Below are 20,516 nucleotides of genomic sequence, written 5' to 3' on the forward strand. Positions count from 1 at the left end.
GGGGGGGGGGAGGCGGGGGAATGACGACACTGAACGATGAAACGGAGAAAGGACGCGGCACGTTCGATGGCAAAAGCCGACGGAACTCGAATGGAGCTCGTGTCTTTCGGATCACGCACGGAACGTATAGGTTTAGGTATACGGAATGCGCTTGCGCGGTGCCCCGGCGAAGGCGCCCCAAGACCACGCTTAGTTTCTTCTTGTTCTCCACTTCTTTCTCCCTGGTCTTTCTTCCTCGACTAGACTCGTCCTTCCTCGCCGCATTCGTAGCCAATCCGTTGATAACTGAATCGACGACCATCAAACAATTTCTGCGCATGCTGTTTCAATTTTTTATCTATTTCTATGTCTTCCGACGACTGATTTTACTCGCCGTAAAATTATTCATCGTAGGACTAGGATTATTATAAATCTTTGTAAAAAATTATTTTGCAAAAGTGTAACTTTCGATCCGATGATTTTCCAAACGTAAAATTAACAGTTTTGGAATATAAATAGACCAGAATGTATGGAAACGGTACCCTAAAACGAAATTTTGGATCATCCGTCGAAAGATTCCTCCTTTTCGTTTCTCCATCGTGATCCATGGAAGGATACTTTAAAAGAATTCGAAGTTTGATTCGAAGTTGGGACGATTGGTTTCTACGATCTCTTTCGGAGATTGAATATTTTGGCTATTCCAAGTTGGATTTTCCGTGGCTATCCTTCGTCCGTCTTTCGAATAGCAATCTTGAGAACTTGGATATTCGAGCTCCATTTGATTTTCGATATTCTTCAATCTTTCTTTCAATTCGCATGTGGGATACCTTGAAAATTTTCTACGGGAAACGACTATCTCGAAACGTGTTTATCGAAACTTCCAACAGAACACAGTTTATATCCCGTTTTATAGAGGAAAGCCCGTGGTGATAAATACTCATGATTTGTTCAGATTCTTTCGCAATTTGTTATATTTACTCGTACAATTATAGCGGATCTGTTCCTCTGCAGAAAGTATAGGCGGTAGTTTAAAGAATGTGTTTGTTTTCCGGAGCCCACAAACTCATATTTTAGTATCAAAGTTGACAATTAACGTTTAAGATAGAGACCGAAAACACGAAATTAATAACTGGATTCTAATAAAGCTTAAAAACCCTGTTTCTTTCATGTACAGTTGAGGAACTTCTTGGAAAATGAACCTACAGTAAACATCATAATTCACATTACATGGTAAATTTGTAATTGATACATTAGATTTGCGATGAATATATATTCGGGTTATTTATGTATTTTCTACTTAAATAATAAAATTACGAAATGTAGATTGAGCAACTTGAAGATACAAAAAGTGCATAAAATACGCAATATGCAGAAATACGTAAAACATTCAAAGTCTACTATTCGTTATAATACTTACTAGGTGAGATAATTTTTTTTATATGTCCTACTATTTTAGTTATATTTATACCATGTTTATTATGTTTGTAAAAATTGAAACATTTCGTCTTGTGGATGTTCGTTTTATTCCTGTAGTTGCATAACCCTGTGTACTTTAATTAGCATTGGCTAAACCAACCAACGTTATCATACATGGCATCGTCGTAGAGGATAATATTTACGACGATGAAAGTGCTGTGAATTATCGATACGGAACAAAAACGTAAAATATCTCGAATCACTCCTCCTGCGTCGTGTGTCGCAACAGTATTCAAATATAAAAAGACAGGAAAAAGAGATGATCACGAGGAACGAGCGGTGATAAAGCAAAGCTAGGATTTTCAATGATTATTTCTTCTTGCAGAGGCCTCGATTATCGATACGAATTCAATACCTACCATCTTTGTCACTTTTATCGTTTCGAAACCGGTTCGTCTGGCCACAGATCATTTGTCTCGATCCGCTGGATCTTTCCCTCGATCTTGGTGTCGTGTCATCGTCGACCTTGATCCTCGATCGCGTTCTGATTGCTGGCAATTGATCAACGGCGCCTTCGTTAATTCACGAAAACTGGTCCTTACGTATCTTCACGCAGCATCTTCTTCTTTTTTGATAGTCATACTTGGTAATCAATGAAACAAACTGATGATCGATCTTTCAAGAAGAATTAATGTCGCGTATTTAATTAAATGGGTCCCCTTAATTCTGTGAGACGGTTGAACAGATGAATGTATTTCATTGTGGCAACCCAAGTGATTCAGCCAAGTCTTCGTTTCTACATTGTTAATCTTCGATCATCGGCGATCAATCATGATTGCTCCCGGTGATCGATATTGGAGAGGTTGATATCCTTGTAGTATCGTTTTCAAATATTTCTGTCGTATTATAATTGCAGATAGACTATGAATGTTTGGATTAAAATATAATCACTAAAAATGTGGAATCTAAATGATGACTTTTTTTCGTTTATTCGTTTATTTATTATATATCATAACGGTTACTTCTCATTTTGGATATTTATATGTTCTTTGATTTCGATAAATAAATAAATAATTTTAATAGTCGGCAAGGAAAAGAGAATCTAATTCGCCAAATTTTTACAAACTTTTCGAACTTCCAAATTTATTAATATTCAAATATTTCAGATATTTCAGATATTCGGAAATTTGCCTTCCGAGCAAATTTTTAATTCCCCTAACGTACGAACTTCGTACAACATTAGCATAAATGATCGTTAAAATCTATCGATTTACTGTAATACCCAGTCAGTCATTTACCAAACACTTGCAATACCGAAGTTTAATTATATATTCGTATGTAAATACAGTCGAACATTGGTCGAAGCGTTATCGAATTAACCACACTTCGTCGCAGTTACGCGATAAACGTTTCACCCCGACATGCAAGGGTTAAAATCACACGCAACAATGGAGAACAGGAACCAAATACCACGATAATAATACAGTTCGACACTTTCAACCCATTTCCTGCGGGCATTGTATGAATAGAACTCGATCACCGGTTTGCCCGCGTCCATAATAATAATAATAATAATCGTTGGTTAAGTTCCCCCTCCCCCCCCCAAAAAAAAGGAAAAAGAAAAAGAAAAAAGCGCACGCACCGTGCTCGTGTTTCGCCACCCACGCTGTTTATCGTGTTGGCAAAATACGATAAACGAGAGTGCGTGGCAAGAATGAATGTATCGAACAACGTCGATTACAGAAAAGGAAAGGGAGAAAAAATATGGCAGGCAGAAAAAAAGGAGAATCGTTTTACGCTCCACCCATTTGAATTCTTTATCGACTTCACGAATCTCCGGCGTAATTAGAAGATACCGAGACGCGTGTTCGTCCAAGATAGCCGGTTTCCAGGTGAGCCTTTGCCATTGAAACGAAACCTCCAAACGACCGAATGATATTTTACGACATGTTTAAATCTTTTTTATGCATATGGATGTCACGCAGGAGAAACGAAATTCGCATCGCGCCCGCCGGGATGATTGCATTCGTTCCGTGCAGTTTTGAATTGCGCGCGAAATGATAAAGGTAATGATACGGTCCTATTATGTATGATATTCGAAAGGTAGTACTCTGTGTGTTAATGTTCCATGATATTTGTAGGTTGGAAGGTTTGGAAATTTGGTTGTCGAAATATTTGAGAATTAAAAAATTTCCTACTTCGAAGATGTGAAAATTTTGATCTCCAAAGATTTGAGAAACTAAAAGTTCGATATTACAAAGACATGAACACTCAAAGAATCAAAACTTCGAACATATACGAACTTGGTGATCTAAATTGAAAAATGTTAATTTGAAGATTTTGAAATTCTAAAACTTAAAAACTTAGATCTTGAGAGCCCGAAAATTCCGCCACTAAAAAATAAAGTGTTCTTCCTCCCTCGGCAAAAACAAACCTTTAATGGCTATCAGAGAATTACCGAGACATCAATACACCCTAAGTAACGCGTTATGACCAATATGTTTTCAAAACGCCCGAGCCAAGTTTTAAAAGACAGCCATACTGAATAACCGAGCAATCTTAAGTCACTGTTCGAGACCAATTAGACCATCCATATGCAAAACGATCCTCAAAGTAATATGCTTTGTCGCTCGTTTATATTTCGAGGAGATTCGCGAATAGTGGATAGGGTGGCGCTGGAACATTTTTCACGCTACCAGCGCGAAATTCAGCGGAGGAACGAAACATTAATCGTTGGCCAGATCGGTGTGCGCCCGTGGCGAGAGGACCGGAGATGTCTCGCATCGGTTCATAAATTTCGATGCACTTAGAGAACGCTCGCAGCCATACTTTTGGTACATCGAATCGTTTCAAACTTGGTGGAAAGGGTTTGAACTGGAGTGGACCCAGACGATGGGAGAGACGATTCGGCACACGATGACAAATCGTTCACGGGAAAGAATTCCATTGATCCAAGTGCGAGCGACGACGCACGAATAAAACTTCCGATCGTCGTGAATCTCTGGCTACGAAAAGTCCGACGTGTATATGTCGTGCGATACATATTCCAAGAAGTTTTCGCCGATGCTTGAGGAAGCGGGTGAAAACGTTTGGATCTCAAGTGTTCCGTAAACTGAAACTAGATTCCAGGAACATGCGTACTGAAATGTTACGTTCAAAAGTAATAGACGCGAAATCTTCGGAAACAAAAGAAGAGCGATATTGTAGTCGTTTTAATCCTAGTTTGGACAATTTTTCGAACTATCGTACTTTGCAACGAAAATATAACGAGACTTTTTGAATATCTTCATCCAATATCGAAGTTTATACAAAAGTTTTAAATATTAAAGCTTCAGGCTTATCTACATACTTCTTAAATAATAGCCGGAATATTATGGTTGTGAACCTTTAATTCTTATCGTCGAGTTCTTGTCATAATTTCGCTCTAAAATAATACATGACGTAAAGTTTTGCTGATCTACAATTAGGCCGAACCTTCTCATTTATAAGCTATAAATCAAGATCCAAATTTTTACTGAATCTTTTTCGAAAATTAATTATTTCTATCTTATTGGACAAGTTCAAGATTAATGGAAGATTGTTCGCATCTGTCCGAGATTTTATTCCAATTGAATGACAAAATTACAAACGATGTTTATTCCATTGATCTTCCTATAATCTTACTGTAATCCATCATACACCGTATAATCCTCTTTGGACAAGTATCACGTGACCTCATAATTTCTTTTCAAAAATAGATTATCCAGAGGAAGCAGACTCTCATCGATAAGATAATGCATTGACTGTCTTTCGAATGGAAACAAAGTAAACTTCAAGGATTAAACGCTCAGTCCGCTTTGCTAAAACGTTCGAGGAGAGAACCAAGAACGAGTGGAGAAGCCGCACAAATCTTCCAAGTTCGCTAAAGACGCCGTAATCCGTAAATCAAGACGAAGGATCACTCGCACGATGAATCCATTTATTTTACAATTTGTTGGCCTTCGTCCAATTCTCCACTGTATACTTCGATACTGTTCCGATAAGTTTCACGTAAATTTAAAGTCGCAAGAGTTATCGCGGACCTTCGTATTCTTTACAAAATAACGGTCAGTGATCGAACCAACGATACACGTGTCACTGTATTGGTGAAGTTTTAGTGAATTTTCGTATCTGTGCTCGATCTGCTAGAGTTCTGCCAATATTTTGAAATTTCACTGACGTTGTGGTAGGAAAAAGCCATTATGATCAGGCAGATAAAACTCAAAACCAATCTGCAAGTGTATATAGAAGTTGCAACATATGCATAAATCTCATGTATCTAATTTTCAAAATATCGATCTTCGTGCCTTAAAACTAACACTTTGTGATTCTACTCGTGCAAAAATCATACGTTATAAGAAAAAGTTACAAATTCGGTGTGTTCGAAAACGAAGTTGAGCCCTTTTGTGTATAATCAGCTTTGGCTCGTGAATAATACGAAGGTGAATATATTAAATTAAATGAAATTCCGATCGAATAGTTGGAGGCAGCTTGTTTGCTGAAGCATAGTAACGGAGAGCGAGCACGTCTAAATTTAACCGGAAGTTAGAGGTAGCCGATAGTATGAGGGAACGCCTTGAACGAGATTACGGCTGGTGGCTGGCGTCGAAGTGGCCGCTTCCCTTTTTCCTTCTGTCGCCAAAGATCGAACCCAGCTACCCCTTTCGAACCGTAAATAAATCCATCCAGTTTACGCGTGCCAGGGCAGATGTTGCTCCGCTCGTGTCTCGGTGACGAAATGAAAACAGTCCAAGCATGGGAAACGTCTTTTCAAGGCATGGACAGTTCGAGAACAGGCTCGATTATGCACTTTCGAAAGCGCGTTATGTTTTCTTTAAGTGGATACTGCAGGCGGAGTTTATTCGTTTGTGTGTTGTTTTGAGTATAAGATTGTTGAAAGATTTAGATGCTTATTCTGCGTTTGGTTTTGTTGGGAATTCGTGGTATTCTAAACCTGTTAGCCAAGAAAGACGAGGTAACTTGTCATTCGAGTTGCTAATCTCTTGGATATAATCTCTTTATTTGGAGATTTCCTGTCTTTTTACGTTGCCTGTCGTTTCCTCTTCGAAATAAATTACAGTAGGACTCGATTTATTGCAACAAAGTTTCAAGTTTAGCGCTTGATTAACTTAATTTCTTTCAGTCGAATCTACTTTTCTGAACGCGAGTTTCTATTAGATAAATAAAAATAGTGGATACTGAGAACAATTGGCGAACTTCCATTATATGAAGCTCAATTTATAAGCTGTTTGTTCCTGATTTGCCCTAAATACAATTGTAAACTATCTGTCCTTCGATATGTCCAGGAATAGAAGAATTAAAATCAACCTAATAGAAATTGATTTGTCCTTGTTCATTTTTAACTCCGCGATTATAGAAGTTTTTCCTTAAGGAATGATTCAATTAACAACTCGTATACCATACACCCACTAAACGCAGATTTCTGACAGAAATTGCTCGGTGTACCTATCAAACAAATGTTTATCGAACAACACCCTATTCGCAAACACTCGTCGATTTATAGAAAAATGCGGTATACGACCATTTATTTTCATCGAACGTATACGAATGCAAACGAAACGCGAATTTTCTTTGATCTATCGGCATTGCTACGAACGCCTGCAAATGCTCACAATCGTTCGCGGTTTTTCGCTTTCACGTTTTCACCGAAATAAATTTATTCATTCATACATTATTCTTAAACGTTTGAAAGGAGAAAAAAAATAAAATAGAAGTGTATGAAATAATTGTATAGGTTAATCGGCCTATTGTTTCATTGTTACGAACAATGTATGTCATGAAAAAATTTATGACGACTGTTACATGAACGCGAGCAGAATTTTGTTGTTCGCCCGTGTTTGCAGAACATTCGCCTAACAAAGCAAGCGATGCAATTAAGTTAAATAAGATTAATGCTCGGCGTGATGCTACAACTTCAATGGCGAGGCATGTTTCCGCCGGTCTGGTGCAAATTCGTACGATCGCCCGTACACGAGACAACGCGAGATTAATTGCATCGAAAATGCAGAAAGGGTTGCGCGTAAAAGGAAACAAGGCAGTTTTGTTCTGGATACCCTTTACTCGATATAGGGCTTATCCTATTTGCCTGCATCAATTTTGGAGATTCTATCGCCGTATCGGCGAATCCGTCACATTCCATGTTACCCTAGCGGTAGATACGAAAGTGTTGAAACTTAACTTTGAGACTTGGTATTTGAGCAAAAAGCTGTCGAGATAAAAGATGATTGTACCTAACGATATAACACTAATCCAGTAAAGAGATATAAAAAATATTTTTAGTAATAAAATTTCACCACTCAATATTTTCATTTTGACAAATTTAAGATGTGATACCTTGTATCGAATCGTACACTACTGGCCAGAAATTTGAAATTTTGCCATGTTACAAAATTCAAGAATTTCAAAGAAAATCAACTTCAAGTTTTTATTAAAACATTTTTGTAAAATGTTCATCGACTAAAGTAAGTTGTTATTGATATACCTACGTAGCAACAATTTAAAATAATAATAAAATTAAATCGCTGGTGTATATCTTATAAAAGATATATCATATTCATTGCTATTCATTTCTTCCTATAGAACAATTTCAATTTTTACAAAATATTTGATCGTGTGTCGTTTTTGTTGTTCTAACTTCGACGAGACTCAACTGTCGTTCAAAATTGTCATCTAATAACTCATCAAACGAACGTGACGTCCCACGACGATGTACTCTGTAAAAAAATCTCTAAGGCTAGTAAAAAAGTAACATGCCTGTACCCAGCTGCTAAACAGCGCGCTGCATCGTGTTCCGTCAACGCTTTAACGACCTCAACCCTATTTTCTAACCCTCGGCAAGCACTAAACGATCAGGACGTGAAACACGCGCGGCGGTCCCCCTGCGTTCAATGAACCGATGACGACTGGCAGCTGCAGGATTCTCAAGGACCTCCACCGCTTCTTTTTTTCAGCAACCCGAGCCCTCTTGACCTCGTGCCTCCCGTTTTCTTTTTCGCCGACATTACCATAAGCGGTAACCGATTTCCAAGCAGCCGAAAGAGACGACCTCCCAACGAAACTCGCGACACATACTCGTGAACTTTATTTATTGTCCTCCTCCTTTGACTTCGAAGAAACATCAAGGTTTAAACCTTGCTCAGCAAAAGTTTAGCATTTAGGAAAACAGCCAATGGGATACATTGATGATAGGAGGCTTGTCAGTAGAGATAACGAGATAGCGGAAATCGTAAATTTAAACAACTCATTTCCAAAGGGGAATATTTGAGAAACAGATGATAAGTACTGTAGCAATATAAATAATACAATTTTTTGTGACGTTTTATTGATTTCAATTAGTTTAGGGTTATCACCAGATACATCCTGCATAGTCGATATAGATTTTAAAATTTTCCTTCTTACAAATTTATGCGAGATTCTGTTGGTTTCAGCGCTATAGTTAAGGACTAGCATCGGACACATCCTGCATGGTCGTTACGGGATTCGAGTTAGGATTTACAATTTTCCTTGTTTGGAGCGGTAAAGTGTTGGATACCTCGAATCCTCGCCGATGGATTTCTCTGATGATAAGCTCCCCATTGATGTTCTACATCTCCTGATGGGCGTTGTCCTAAATACCAAACTGCAGTCTGTTGTTCTTATCCGTATTTCGCATCGTCAGACTCTTAAAAACGGTACGTGTGAGCGATACGGTGTTAGTAATTGCGATAGGATCGCCCGATTAAGACGTTAATTAAAGATTGACCGGCTGTTCGTTTTCTCTCGTTCGCGTGGAAGAACTCCTGGTGGGTTAATTAACTCGTGCCACGACCAACGTGGCCGGGTATTGCGCCTGGTAAAAAGCGTTTAAGGATTAATCATGACCCGGTAAGACGAGCTGCTCACCTGCGCGTCTTGGAAGCCTCGCAAACGACCCACGGAACATGCTTAAGTCGCGAGGGTAGTGCACTTCTTTGCATGCTAGAAGACTGGCAAAGCCAGTCGACGTCCTGATTTCTGGCGTCGCTAATGAAAGAGAATCTCTAATGCGGTTGATTGCTCGGCCGATCGCTACCCTGCACTCTGATTACTTTTTTGCACCCAATGAATGTTGGATTTTTTTTTGCCTTCTATGATCGAGCAATGAATATTTTATTTTCAAGAAATTTATGAAGAATTCGTGAGCTTGTTCGTTATTCGGTATTTTATCTTTCGGTATTTGCTGAACAGAAGATTTTTAGGAATAAAAATTATATATTCTTTGAGAGAACCATGACTATCAATTTACAATTATTGTTCATTAAAATTAGTCCTATCAACTGTAAGAAAGTTATCAATACAGATATGTAAAACATAGTCATTTTCCTCTAGTTTTAGTAAATTCGTATACCTGTTTTTGTATATAATTTAAGCAATGAAGAGACTCAGTGCAGTCATCTCTTATTACAAATTGTTCACGATTGTTTAGATGAATCAAATGCATGTTATATCTCGTACAACCCTTATTCAAATACAGATATATTATTCGAACACCAATATCAAAATCGATCATACGATCTGTCTCAAAAAAATGTTTCCCAATATATAATTCGATTAGCATTTACGAGACGATCGTTTAGGAGCATTCAGTCCGAAATAGTACGGTTATAATGTTTTGACGGTGGTATAGACGTCGCGTACCAAACCGGCGCATCGACTAATCGGCATTAATGCGATAATAACGTCGAGCTGCAATCGTACGTGCAATTGAACGACCGTCGATAATCCAATTGGACTTTACACCAATTGGATGTTCCGATGGAAGCGCGGCCGGTCGTTTAATCGACGCCACCGTATATACATCGTTGTGGTTTTGTTTCCATGGTTGGACGCCTGAATTCATGCCACGATAGTAATCTACTGGTTGGTCGTAATTGCTTAATTAGGTCAGCCGGGCAAAAAATAAGAATGGGATCATCGACGATTCTCCGGGAACATACAAATTGTCGTTGATGTCACCGAAATATCGTTGGTATGCCGCTTCTATCGGAATATTACGGTTAATCTCGTGGTGAGCATGATCTCCGCGAATGAAAAACAAGATTATACGCTCAACGATTGCGACACTATCGGGATGTTCCCTTGATATAACCGTTTAAAGCGGATGGCTTTAAAACGAAATTACTACGTACTTTTCTCTCTTTTCGTCGTTTATCTAAATTCCAATATCGACAGTTTTTATAATGAAACGCTGACAGCGGGTAGATTTTAGTATGCAACAGGTTAAACGTGAATTTTTCCGAAAATCTCTGCACGTTCACGTTGATCCGTTCTGTCAGTTTCAACGTAAAGAGATCCCATATAAATCAACTAATTTCTCATCGAACCCTCCTGACCCAGAATCAAATTTCACTCAGCCATGCGAGTACAATGCCACTATAGTGAAGGGTTGCTCTACTCTATTTCGGCTCCACGATTGAGTTCAATCGGATACAACTCGAACGTCCGATAGTCTCTTACGAACAATGATGTGCATTTAATTGTACGCCTTTAGGAACACGTACATCTAACACTATACAGGATGTTCGTATACGTTGTCTGTACTTAGATTTCCAGCTATCCATACTAAAAATTGAAAAAGAAAATTTACTATTTTCACATTTCCCAGGATTTGCTTTTATCGATGATTACGTTTTAGGATTTGCCTATCTAAATACAAAAAGCGAATATTTTGTAATAACGAAATAATAAATAACGGATTTTTCATTAAATAAATAAATATTCATTTAAAAAATGAATTAATTTTTAGAATTTGTCCATTCAATGTAGAAAGTGAATGTCTATTAATTTTTTTAATGAATTTATAACTCCTGATGGGATAAAATAAATTGTAAGGAAAGAAGTGAGAATCATACACAAGTGTATACGATCTCAAGTTTTATAGGTTTCATGTGTTACATGGAAATGTGGTTACTGCCGGATTCGATCGGTGATACATTCAGGACGATGCAGGAAAATACTAACTCAATTCTTCGGTGTATATTCGGGGATAATCCGGTCGTCGCACGTCAGAACGTGGTCGTCTACGAATTTCGATTTTTGTCCCGAATTCTAATTCAAAACCTCGACTCGGAGATTTCCTCAGTCTCTATATAGGACAGGTGAAATGTTACTGGTCCAGAGAAGCAAGGGACCTCTCAAGCTTTATTACGAAGCGTTTCATCGGATGGCCTCAAACTTTTTTACACAACTTTCCCTAAAATTAAGTATATCCTCAAAATAAGAACACAACTCTTTGTATCATAAAATGTAGCTTGGCAATTTTCATTTATAAATTAAATCCTAGCAATTCCTATCTATAACAGTTTAGAAAAAAAGCTGTGAAGTTTGAAGGAATTAAAAAATTGTTTTAATAGCAATTCTTTTAATAAGAATTCTGGAATTTAAATTAAAATCTTTTTTATCCTGTAACAAGCTAGAAGAAAAGTTCTGAGATTACAGGAAACTAGGAAAGAAACCTAAGAACCTTTTAGCTTAGTAAGATCGCAGAACTCTAAATTAAATTCAAATAATTTTTGCAACATGTAGCAATGTAAAAAAATATTCTCAACTTCAATGAAATTAAGGAAGCAGCCCGGTAGCCTAGTAGTTGTTTAAAGATTTCTATCACGCGCACGATATTTCAAGTGAATCAAACTGACCATCGCATCTGGCTTCCCTCGTGCACCAAGTTACACTGGTATTTTGTGAATCGCCGACCCGGGGCACGTTCATTCATGCCTCAAATTTGGTGGCCTTTGAAACGGTTTGACGGATGTGAGGGAATCGATAACAGGGTCAGAGCTACTTACCGCGACTTGTTGACTGTTAGTTGGACTAGGGCTCGGACTGGGTGTCGAATTCGGGGTTGAAATTTCTCCTGACGTGGGAGATACCGAGCCTGCGGTGACGGGGCCAACCGTTGGAAACGCTCGAGCCGGATCTGCCTGCCATTGCTTATGGATTTGCTGCGAGGTATCCCGGAATCTAGCACCCTACGGATAAAGCAGCAAATCGTTAAAATTCTACAAACGATTTACGACTAATAAAATGCGCTAGAATATCGAGATTATTCTAATTATCCTAAACCAAAGTAAAAAACAAATAAACGTGTCTTTAATTAGACGATATAAACCCGTCTCCTTTACAGCATCGAATGTATCTTAGTCGGAAAATTCTGTAGTTACAGTATTAAAGTCAATTAATTACCGAATTAAAAGTCAAAATGTTTTAACTAGTTTTTAGTCCTCGCAAATGTGCGTACTGTATAACACATTTTTAGCAGAAATCAAACTACATATGTAAAAATATAGTGTTCCTTTAATTTTGTTTAATCTGAGCTGTAATTTTAAGTCCGTAGTATAAGAAAGATTTACTAATCACGAATTCCATGTATGTATGTGAAATATTCGAACGTTTTGCTTCAGGTGTAGTGTGATAGCAGAATGTATAATATAATCATTGGAAGATAATAAAGCAAGATGAGTTAAAAGTGTCGTCAAAAATGACGAATGTTAAACATGCGAGCCCTCGAGGAATCAGACCGCATGAATCGTTTACGCACACCTCTATATATCGTAAATCGTACGATGACACACTTCGATTAGTTGCGGATATTTGCCTTCGAACAATTGTATCGTGAACGATCGCTCGGCACGGTCCAGTGAAAAACTGATTTCGAAAGGCGCATTCATCTACGTAGTCGTAACCGAAACGAACCTCTCCCAAATGAATTACCCTAATACGAGAAATCCTTAAACAAGAGAAAACCGTATATCACGCTACTTCGAATTTCAAAGGTGTTTAAAATAGTCGTGTTAGTTCTTTTCTTTAAACTCTGCCACGATTCTTCTAGTTCTACGTCTTGGTGACGTCTCCTTTTCTCAACAAACAAGGAAAGTTTTAAGAAATGTTTTAAAATACAACATATAAAAATATAATATAAAATAAAATATATCTTTTTAGACATATATATTGTTTGCAAACTCAAGATATTTTGTCATTCTTCCTCTAAAGTTAATGATAGAAAAATATAATTATCTCGAAAGTAACCTAAAGGATATAATAGCCTCGCAGAGTTTTCATTTCAAGGAAAATTTTGATATTCTTTCGTATTTTTTTTACGAGAATGAACTACGGTGTGCAAGAGGATTGAAGAAAGCAGCCTGAATGTAATTAATGTAACAGATTTGGTATTTCTACTGTTAAGGAAGCATGTACTTTATACCTTGCGTGGAGGTTTAAGGGTTTCAGATATTAAGAAACAACGAAGGATCGCGTGCCACGGTACAGCACGGCCAAGAGGAACATCGTTGCTCGTAGTACGGTAATTACAGTTACGCAACAACCTGCTATAGTAGCGATTAGCATAGGAGTATAATGGGAGGCGTAAGTGGAGCTACTTGGTGTACACCACACGAAAATAAAAAAACACAGTCGTTTCTCTCTCGAAGGCTCTTGAAATAAAGTATTTTTCCATAGCAGGATAAAGAATCGACAGCGTCGAGAAATCCTTTCGTGCCGCGTCGAAATTAATTTCACGACGAATGAGGATAATTCACGGGCCGGCGCTGCGTTTACCCTTAAAATTACGAGCACAATGTGCGCAATTTCTTCCATCGCGCCGTGGTTAATTACGCGTGGAATTGCACCGCCCGACGAAAGAAAGAATCGCGGCCGCTGTTTTTCTACCAGGTTAAATACACCATACAATTCAATCTTCTCTAAATTCTTCGTGCGTTTTTATTCCTCTTTCCCTTCCCTTTTTGTTCTTCCATATATCTCTGCCTTTTTTCATCCCCCCTTTCTCTAAATAGAGGTGTTAACCTGAAACGTGTTGAAATTTTGGAATATGAAAATTAAGAGTGGAAAAAAAAAGAAATAATCGTTCGTGGCTTGTTATTTTATTCGGAATAAAACATATCTCGTGTTTCCTTCCTTTCTGTCGAGTTGTACATGAATTTCCATACGCGCGCTTCATTAATTCAACAACGACGGGACTCGTTTAAAAATCCAATCTTCACGCATGTTTTTACATGCAGAAGAGTCTCGCGTTCGTTTCACCAGACTTCCATGCGAAAGACGATCAATCTTCCTTCGTATTGCATTTGGAAATGAGCACGATCTTCCGACAGAAATAAATCCTGCGTTTGAATCGTATAGAAACGACATTGTGAATCTTTCTTGAATTAAATTTCCGGAGATTTGAAACACGAATATCGAAATTTACTCTGATTAAATATTATTTTTCCAATTTCTGCGCTTGATTACAAACTAAAGCACGTTCGTTATTCCTCGTTTAGTCGTAATATATCTCGGCTAAGATTGCCTTTTCTTAGTATGTATCTGCAGCACTGTGCAAGAGCATTAGATTATCTAGCGCAAATGAAACTGTTTTACTTACAGAAATTAAAGCTGAGTAGAAGAATGTTATTGAATGGAATTTTACAGGATAGAAATTTACTTCTATCGTTAACGTTTTACTTCCAACATTTCTATTGATTCTTTCCAATTCCATCGGAAATTCTTCCTTTTAGGGAAGATTAAATCCAGAAAATACTAATTGTATCGTACAATATGCAAAAATATATAAAATACCTAGAACACCGGAATTACCTTTCAGCGGAGTAGAGTAACTTTTGATAAATGTAAAAAATCTCTATTTACAAAATATCTCTTTAGTTATATCCAGAAGGAAAATACAAATTTGCGCAAACATTCACAATTTATAATACTTGGCTCGGTGCTCTATTCATTGCAATATTTTCAACAAATGTATGACCCAGAAAAAACCACGTGAAATCTTCAACATCTTGAAAATTCTCTTTCATACAATAGAGAGTGGAAACCTTCCCGAAACTGAGTTCGAGACTATTTGAGTTATGACTGTTGCACAGTACGCAGTATGGTATATGTCTCGACGATGGTTCGTAAATGCGGTACGTTTATCTTCTTCATGATATTATGGCGAAACGAGCGCGAACAAACGTACGAATTAGAGGCTAACGGGAGCCGCGATTGAACCTCTCGTCTCTGGCAACGAACCTCTACAGCGTCGAGTGATCCAGCACGATCGAGATCGACAGATATATTCACGGTCTGTACGGTATCGATCCCGTCGATCGTGAGGGTCGCTTACTGGAATACGGTACATCGCGTTTACACCGGCTACGATTGCTTCTCGTGTAAATAAAGGCGTGGTTTTAATTAAGCAACAAGGAAGTAACACAGGGAGGGTATAACACGTGCAATTACGTAACGAGGAAATATAATCATGTAAGAAGGTACATCTTAGACGAAATACAACTACGTAAGTCGGTGTGTTTCATAGGTAAATGCAAAGTCGATAAACTAAATGCAAAGGCAAACGAACGGTAATTATGACACTTTCAGAGATTACGATTTCTACTCGGGATTATTCCAAGACTCTGCGATATAAAGTGTTCATGGTAACTGCGTAGATTAATAGGATGCAGTGAGAAAGAACCGACTATTCCAAGAAAGCTCTTCGAACTGGTCCAAAAGTTATCACAGCTTAAGTTATCGTGTGTAACTTTGTAGTGTCGCTACGGTTCGGCGATGACGTTAAGATCGTATCTTGTTAAATTAGAACGAGCATACATAACAGTTCCTGCCAGACGAATTGACACGCTGTTTTTTTTTTTTTTTTTTTTTTTTTTTTTTTTGGTTCTTCTTTATACAGGAGAACGTTTTTACGCTTTACAGCAGATCGAACGAGACACCGTGAAGAAGCTAAATGCTGAAGTCGCATGTATGCGTTTAAAGATAGTTCGCGAATTATAACTTAGCGAGCACGAAGGTACATTGTACAAAATGTTACTTACATCTATTACATTATAAACATATTTACATCGATCAGTCAAATAAATATTTCCTCTTAGTCTTTGCGTATTTAACGATGCTAAGTAATTAGCGATCGAACAGCAACGTCCGAATTTCTTAGTATCTTACTAGAATATGCAAAGTTCCTTCTCAATTTAGAGAGACACATATTGAACTAAGGTCTGCGTTGAATTAGTTACAGATCTGAATGTGGAACAAATAAAAGTACATATTTTCATAAGAAATAAATAAAAATCGGTGGTGCTACTTCGGAAGTCTCGTCGACAATAATTTGAATACCAAAAGCTCTGGTAATTGATTCCCAAAATTCATTAGATGCCTCACGCTCGATAATTTCTTTCCCGATTACCATAAACCTTATAACCTCGTTCTATCTTAAATCCATCAGCTTTTTAAATAACACGAACGTACTAGACACGTGTCCAGAAAGTCCTGAAACCAGCGTTACATAAAAGTGCACTACAAACTGCATGTTAAACTAATTCTATCCTCGTTCTTATCGTTCCACTCGCTCCACTTTCAGTCACTCGAACATAGTTGTCCTCTGCGTTGCTCGGTATGCAATTACGTCAAGCGTTACAGCCACGAGCTTCGGGGTTCGAGCCGGTAAAAAATTAATTGTCTCTAATCCACGCTGTCGTTTGAGCAACGACAACAAAGATCACTCGTGGCATCGGGCGAAACGAGCAAAAAGATTAGTCGAGAGCTTCTCGTTCAGCTGCATAGGCGTCAATGCGATCCAATCAATTTCCCTGTTGCTCGTAAGTCACTCGACCGTGTTCCTCCACGCGCATATATCGACATACGAGTGTCCTTGTGGACGTGTTGCGCGAACAGGAATTACGTGATAGATAACGGTTAATCTTACAGCGTGATCTCAATGGCCAGATATCGACGTTGATAAAGGAAAACACGAGACCAGAAGAAAGAAAACGCGAGACCAACTTTTTCCTGGACCAATGTTTGACGCGATCGCTTCACACGATACGTTCCGTCCGGTTTACCTAATTAATTTAAGGGAAATCAGCATACCGTGTAATCGATTTATCACCGGAAATTTCAGTTCGTTACATATTGTGTTGGATTATTATTAATTGCCATGGGTAGATTAGAAACGCTGCCGAAGATATCTCGGAGTCAATTAGCCGATGCGTCGTTCGAGAAAAAGTAGATACAAGATTCCGATAGGAAAATATCACTTATCGAAGACCGTAGGAGTTCCCCGTGACGCGACGCGTTTCATTGGATAGAGCGTAATTACGGGACGTTTAAACTGAAATTGATTAATGATCGTGGCCGCGACTCGCCACTAATGCGCGATCGAGCTCTCGCTCGAAAAATATCGCTCCAGCATTTAACCGTAGGAATTATTTATCTACGATACCCTAGCCTTGTTCCGGCTGAAACATCAATTTGCATTCTTTCGATGACGTACAAGCCACGTGGCTTAATGGCTGCCTGCAAAAACACAGTGACCTCAAGAGTATGATATACTGCCGTGCTATTCAGGTTTATGGTTCACGTTATTTTTTTTAACTAGCTACCAATCTTTTTATTATGCCGACCAATTTTCTCTATCTACTGACTCTACGTAAGGCTCTAGATAAAACTAAAACGCCTAAAACGCTTAAATTACGGTTTAAATCGAGCTCATGTTTCTAAATAAACAATTCCTAATAAATTCCAGCTAAACAAAACTTATTGACTATTACGATGCCTGTTTTAATACCTCGCTAAAGAGATGATCCAGCTCTTTTCGTGACAGCTTTGCCTTCATCCCGCGAGCATTCCTCGCATCGAACTTGCCCAGAAGCCAACCGAATTACTCAGACCGCTCGATCTTGAACCAAGACGAGACGGAACTTCTTTACAAGCCTTCTTTAACAGCCACTGTTGTTTTCTGCTTCTTCTCTTTTTTCGTTTAGACCTCTCTGTCGCGCTCTCAGAACCCGCTACTTCTTTTTAGATACACAAATAGTCGATGACGCGAGGCGAAAAATGCGACAGAAGGTCGCAAGCTAATGCCCGTATCGCACGATCGGTCTGCGCTTTTCGTTCGAGTCGACATAGTCGCGTCGACTGGTCTCGTGTCACTGGCTCTCCCTTCTCTCTCCGATCCACGGATTGGCTCGATAATAATTAACGAAACGTCGCATCGACGACGGAACGCGTCACGATGGATTCTGCAAACGAAATCGACGGATATGACCAATCGTCGCCGCTGAAACACGAGCACGACGAATTATATTCCGTCCTTGACGAACATGTCAGGGACTCGAAGAGGCAGTTGCATCGCAATTTTTCGCTCGTCCGCAATTCCACGCCCTAAATTCGCGTGACTTCGCGCAGATAGGCCAGCAGGTCCTTGCGAAAGCGATATCGATTCGCCGCGTGTCCTCTTTCGCTGTGAAACGGCCGCTTTTACCTCCCGATGAAAACGCTCTGACGAAGCACAAACGTCGAGTGCCGATCTAATCCAAGTATTCGATGATCTGCAGATTTTACATGAACGTGAATAATACAGGTAAAATGGAGTTACAAGGAGATGAAAGGATGATCGGGAGATCATACGCGTAATACGAATGTAATAATCTTATTGTTATCGAAGGAATCGAAACTTTCCTGAATTCTTGGCGAACATCAGGTATCGTAGAGAAAAAGATGATGGATTTGTGTGAGAACAAAGCAATGATTGAGGGGACATACGCGTGTAAATTAAATTCGATACCTGCATCGTTACTCGAGGATGAAATATTTAGTAATTTCACGATGAATCGCGAAGGCGAAAAATAGACTCGTGAGAAAGTGGAACGATAGTACTTGGGAGATTATGTGCGTAACGTGACAATCCTATTTCCGTCGAAGAAAGTGAATTCTGCTGGAATTTTTTATCCCACGAATCATAGACGCGATGAGAAGATAATCGAGAAATTATATTTTTTATAAGTCGAAAGCGCCGATTCTACTGTCATTGAAAAACAAATTATTCTGGAATATTCATGGTAATATATAGAGGCAGAAGAAATATACGCTCGCGAGAATACGAAACGATGATCGGGAGATCATATGCATAACGCGAGCGCGATCGCGATGGTCTTATTGTCATCGAAGAATGAGGTCTTCGAGAATTTTTCATGAACACGATGAATTGTAGAGGCGGAAGAAAAATGATCTTGCGCGATGATAAAACTATGATCGAAGGAATACATATATCGAACGCGACAACTACCGTTGTTGGAGAACGAAATATTCGGGAATTTTTACCACCAACTATAGAAGTGGTGGAAAAATAGACTGCGGAGGAGATGTGAACGATAATCGAAGAAGTATCAGTGTGTAACACGAACGTAATAATTCCATCGTCGTCGACGAACGAGATCTTTAAGAACTTTTCATAAACGTGTAGGAGAATGGACCACAACTAGTGTGAAATGATCGATAGGTTTCGTGTACGATATAAGTACCATAATTTTATTTGTCGTTGAAAATTCGGATTTTCGAAAACTATCCACAATTCCAACGAATTGTAGATATGAAGCAAGATGAACTAATACAAAGATGAAACGACAGATTATGTGTACAACTCGTATACAATGATCTTATTATCGCCATGATAATAATAATGTATGGAATAATAATAATAATAATGGAAACATGAACTCGTGCGAAGGTGAAGGACTATGTGTGTAATTCGAGTGTGTAACAATCTTATCATCCAGAAAGAATAAGATCTTCGTAAACTTCCTCTCAATATAACGTATTGCAGACGCAAAGAAGAATTGGCTGAGCGAGAAGACGAAACGATGATCGATGGATTATGTGCGTAACTCCATTGTCGTGTAAGAGCGAGGTGTCCGGGAATTCGGCAAGAGTTTAATTAAATTGGATCGATCCCTCACCAGGGAATTCCAAGCGTTCGATCCAATCTGCTATTTGGAGACCCTGTCAGCCTTCCAACGTAACTGGTCTCAACGCCCACGCGAAATTACCAGTCTTTCCTTCCCACCCTTTTCCCTCTCTTTCTCTCTCCTCCCTTAGACCGGTAACTTCCGCCGGTGGCATCTCGTATTTCAGACCGGTACTGGATTTCGATCTGCCAGCCATTGATACCGAGGACGGCGTATAAAACGTGTATGGTTTCTCAATGACACCGGAGAAATCGGTATGATCGAGATTCTCACGAGTTCGAGCTGACCGATTCTCGTTCGGAGATTCTTATCGATCTA

General features: G+C 38.8%; 1 protein-coding gene across 13 annotated transcripts in view; it reads right to left on the bottom strand.

The window, feature by feature from the left end:
- Positions 1-20,516, bottom strand: part of LOC100746638 (tensin-1) — a 184,111-nt gene that overhangs the window by 67,796 nt on the left and 95,799 nt on the right. For 7 of the 13 annotated variants that reach the window (XM_024372080.2, XM_012393399.3, XM_024372078.2 and 4 more), the window contains one exon: positions 12,240-12,422. The exons of 2 other annotated variants lie outside the window; for them this stretch is intronic. In XM_024372080.2, the coding sequence (XP_024227848.1) occupies positions 12,240-12,422 (183 nt within the window). Of the gene's footprint in view, positions 1-12,239; positions 12,423-18,019; positions 19,697-20,516 lie in introns of those variants that run through there. 4 more of the 13 variants (XM_012393404.3, XM_033324468.1, XM_024372077.2 and 1 more) reach the window with 3 other exon arrangements.

Source organism: Bombus impatiens, unplaced genomic scaffold (genome assembly GCF_000188095.3).
Source record: "Bombus impatiens unplaced genomic scaffold, BIMP_2.2 scf_2880, whole genome shotgun sequence".
Classification (NCBI taxonomy): Eukaryota; Metazoa; Arthropoda; class Insecta; order Hymenoptera; family Apidae; genus Bombus; species Bombus impatiens.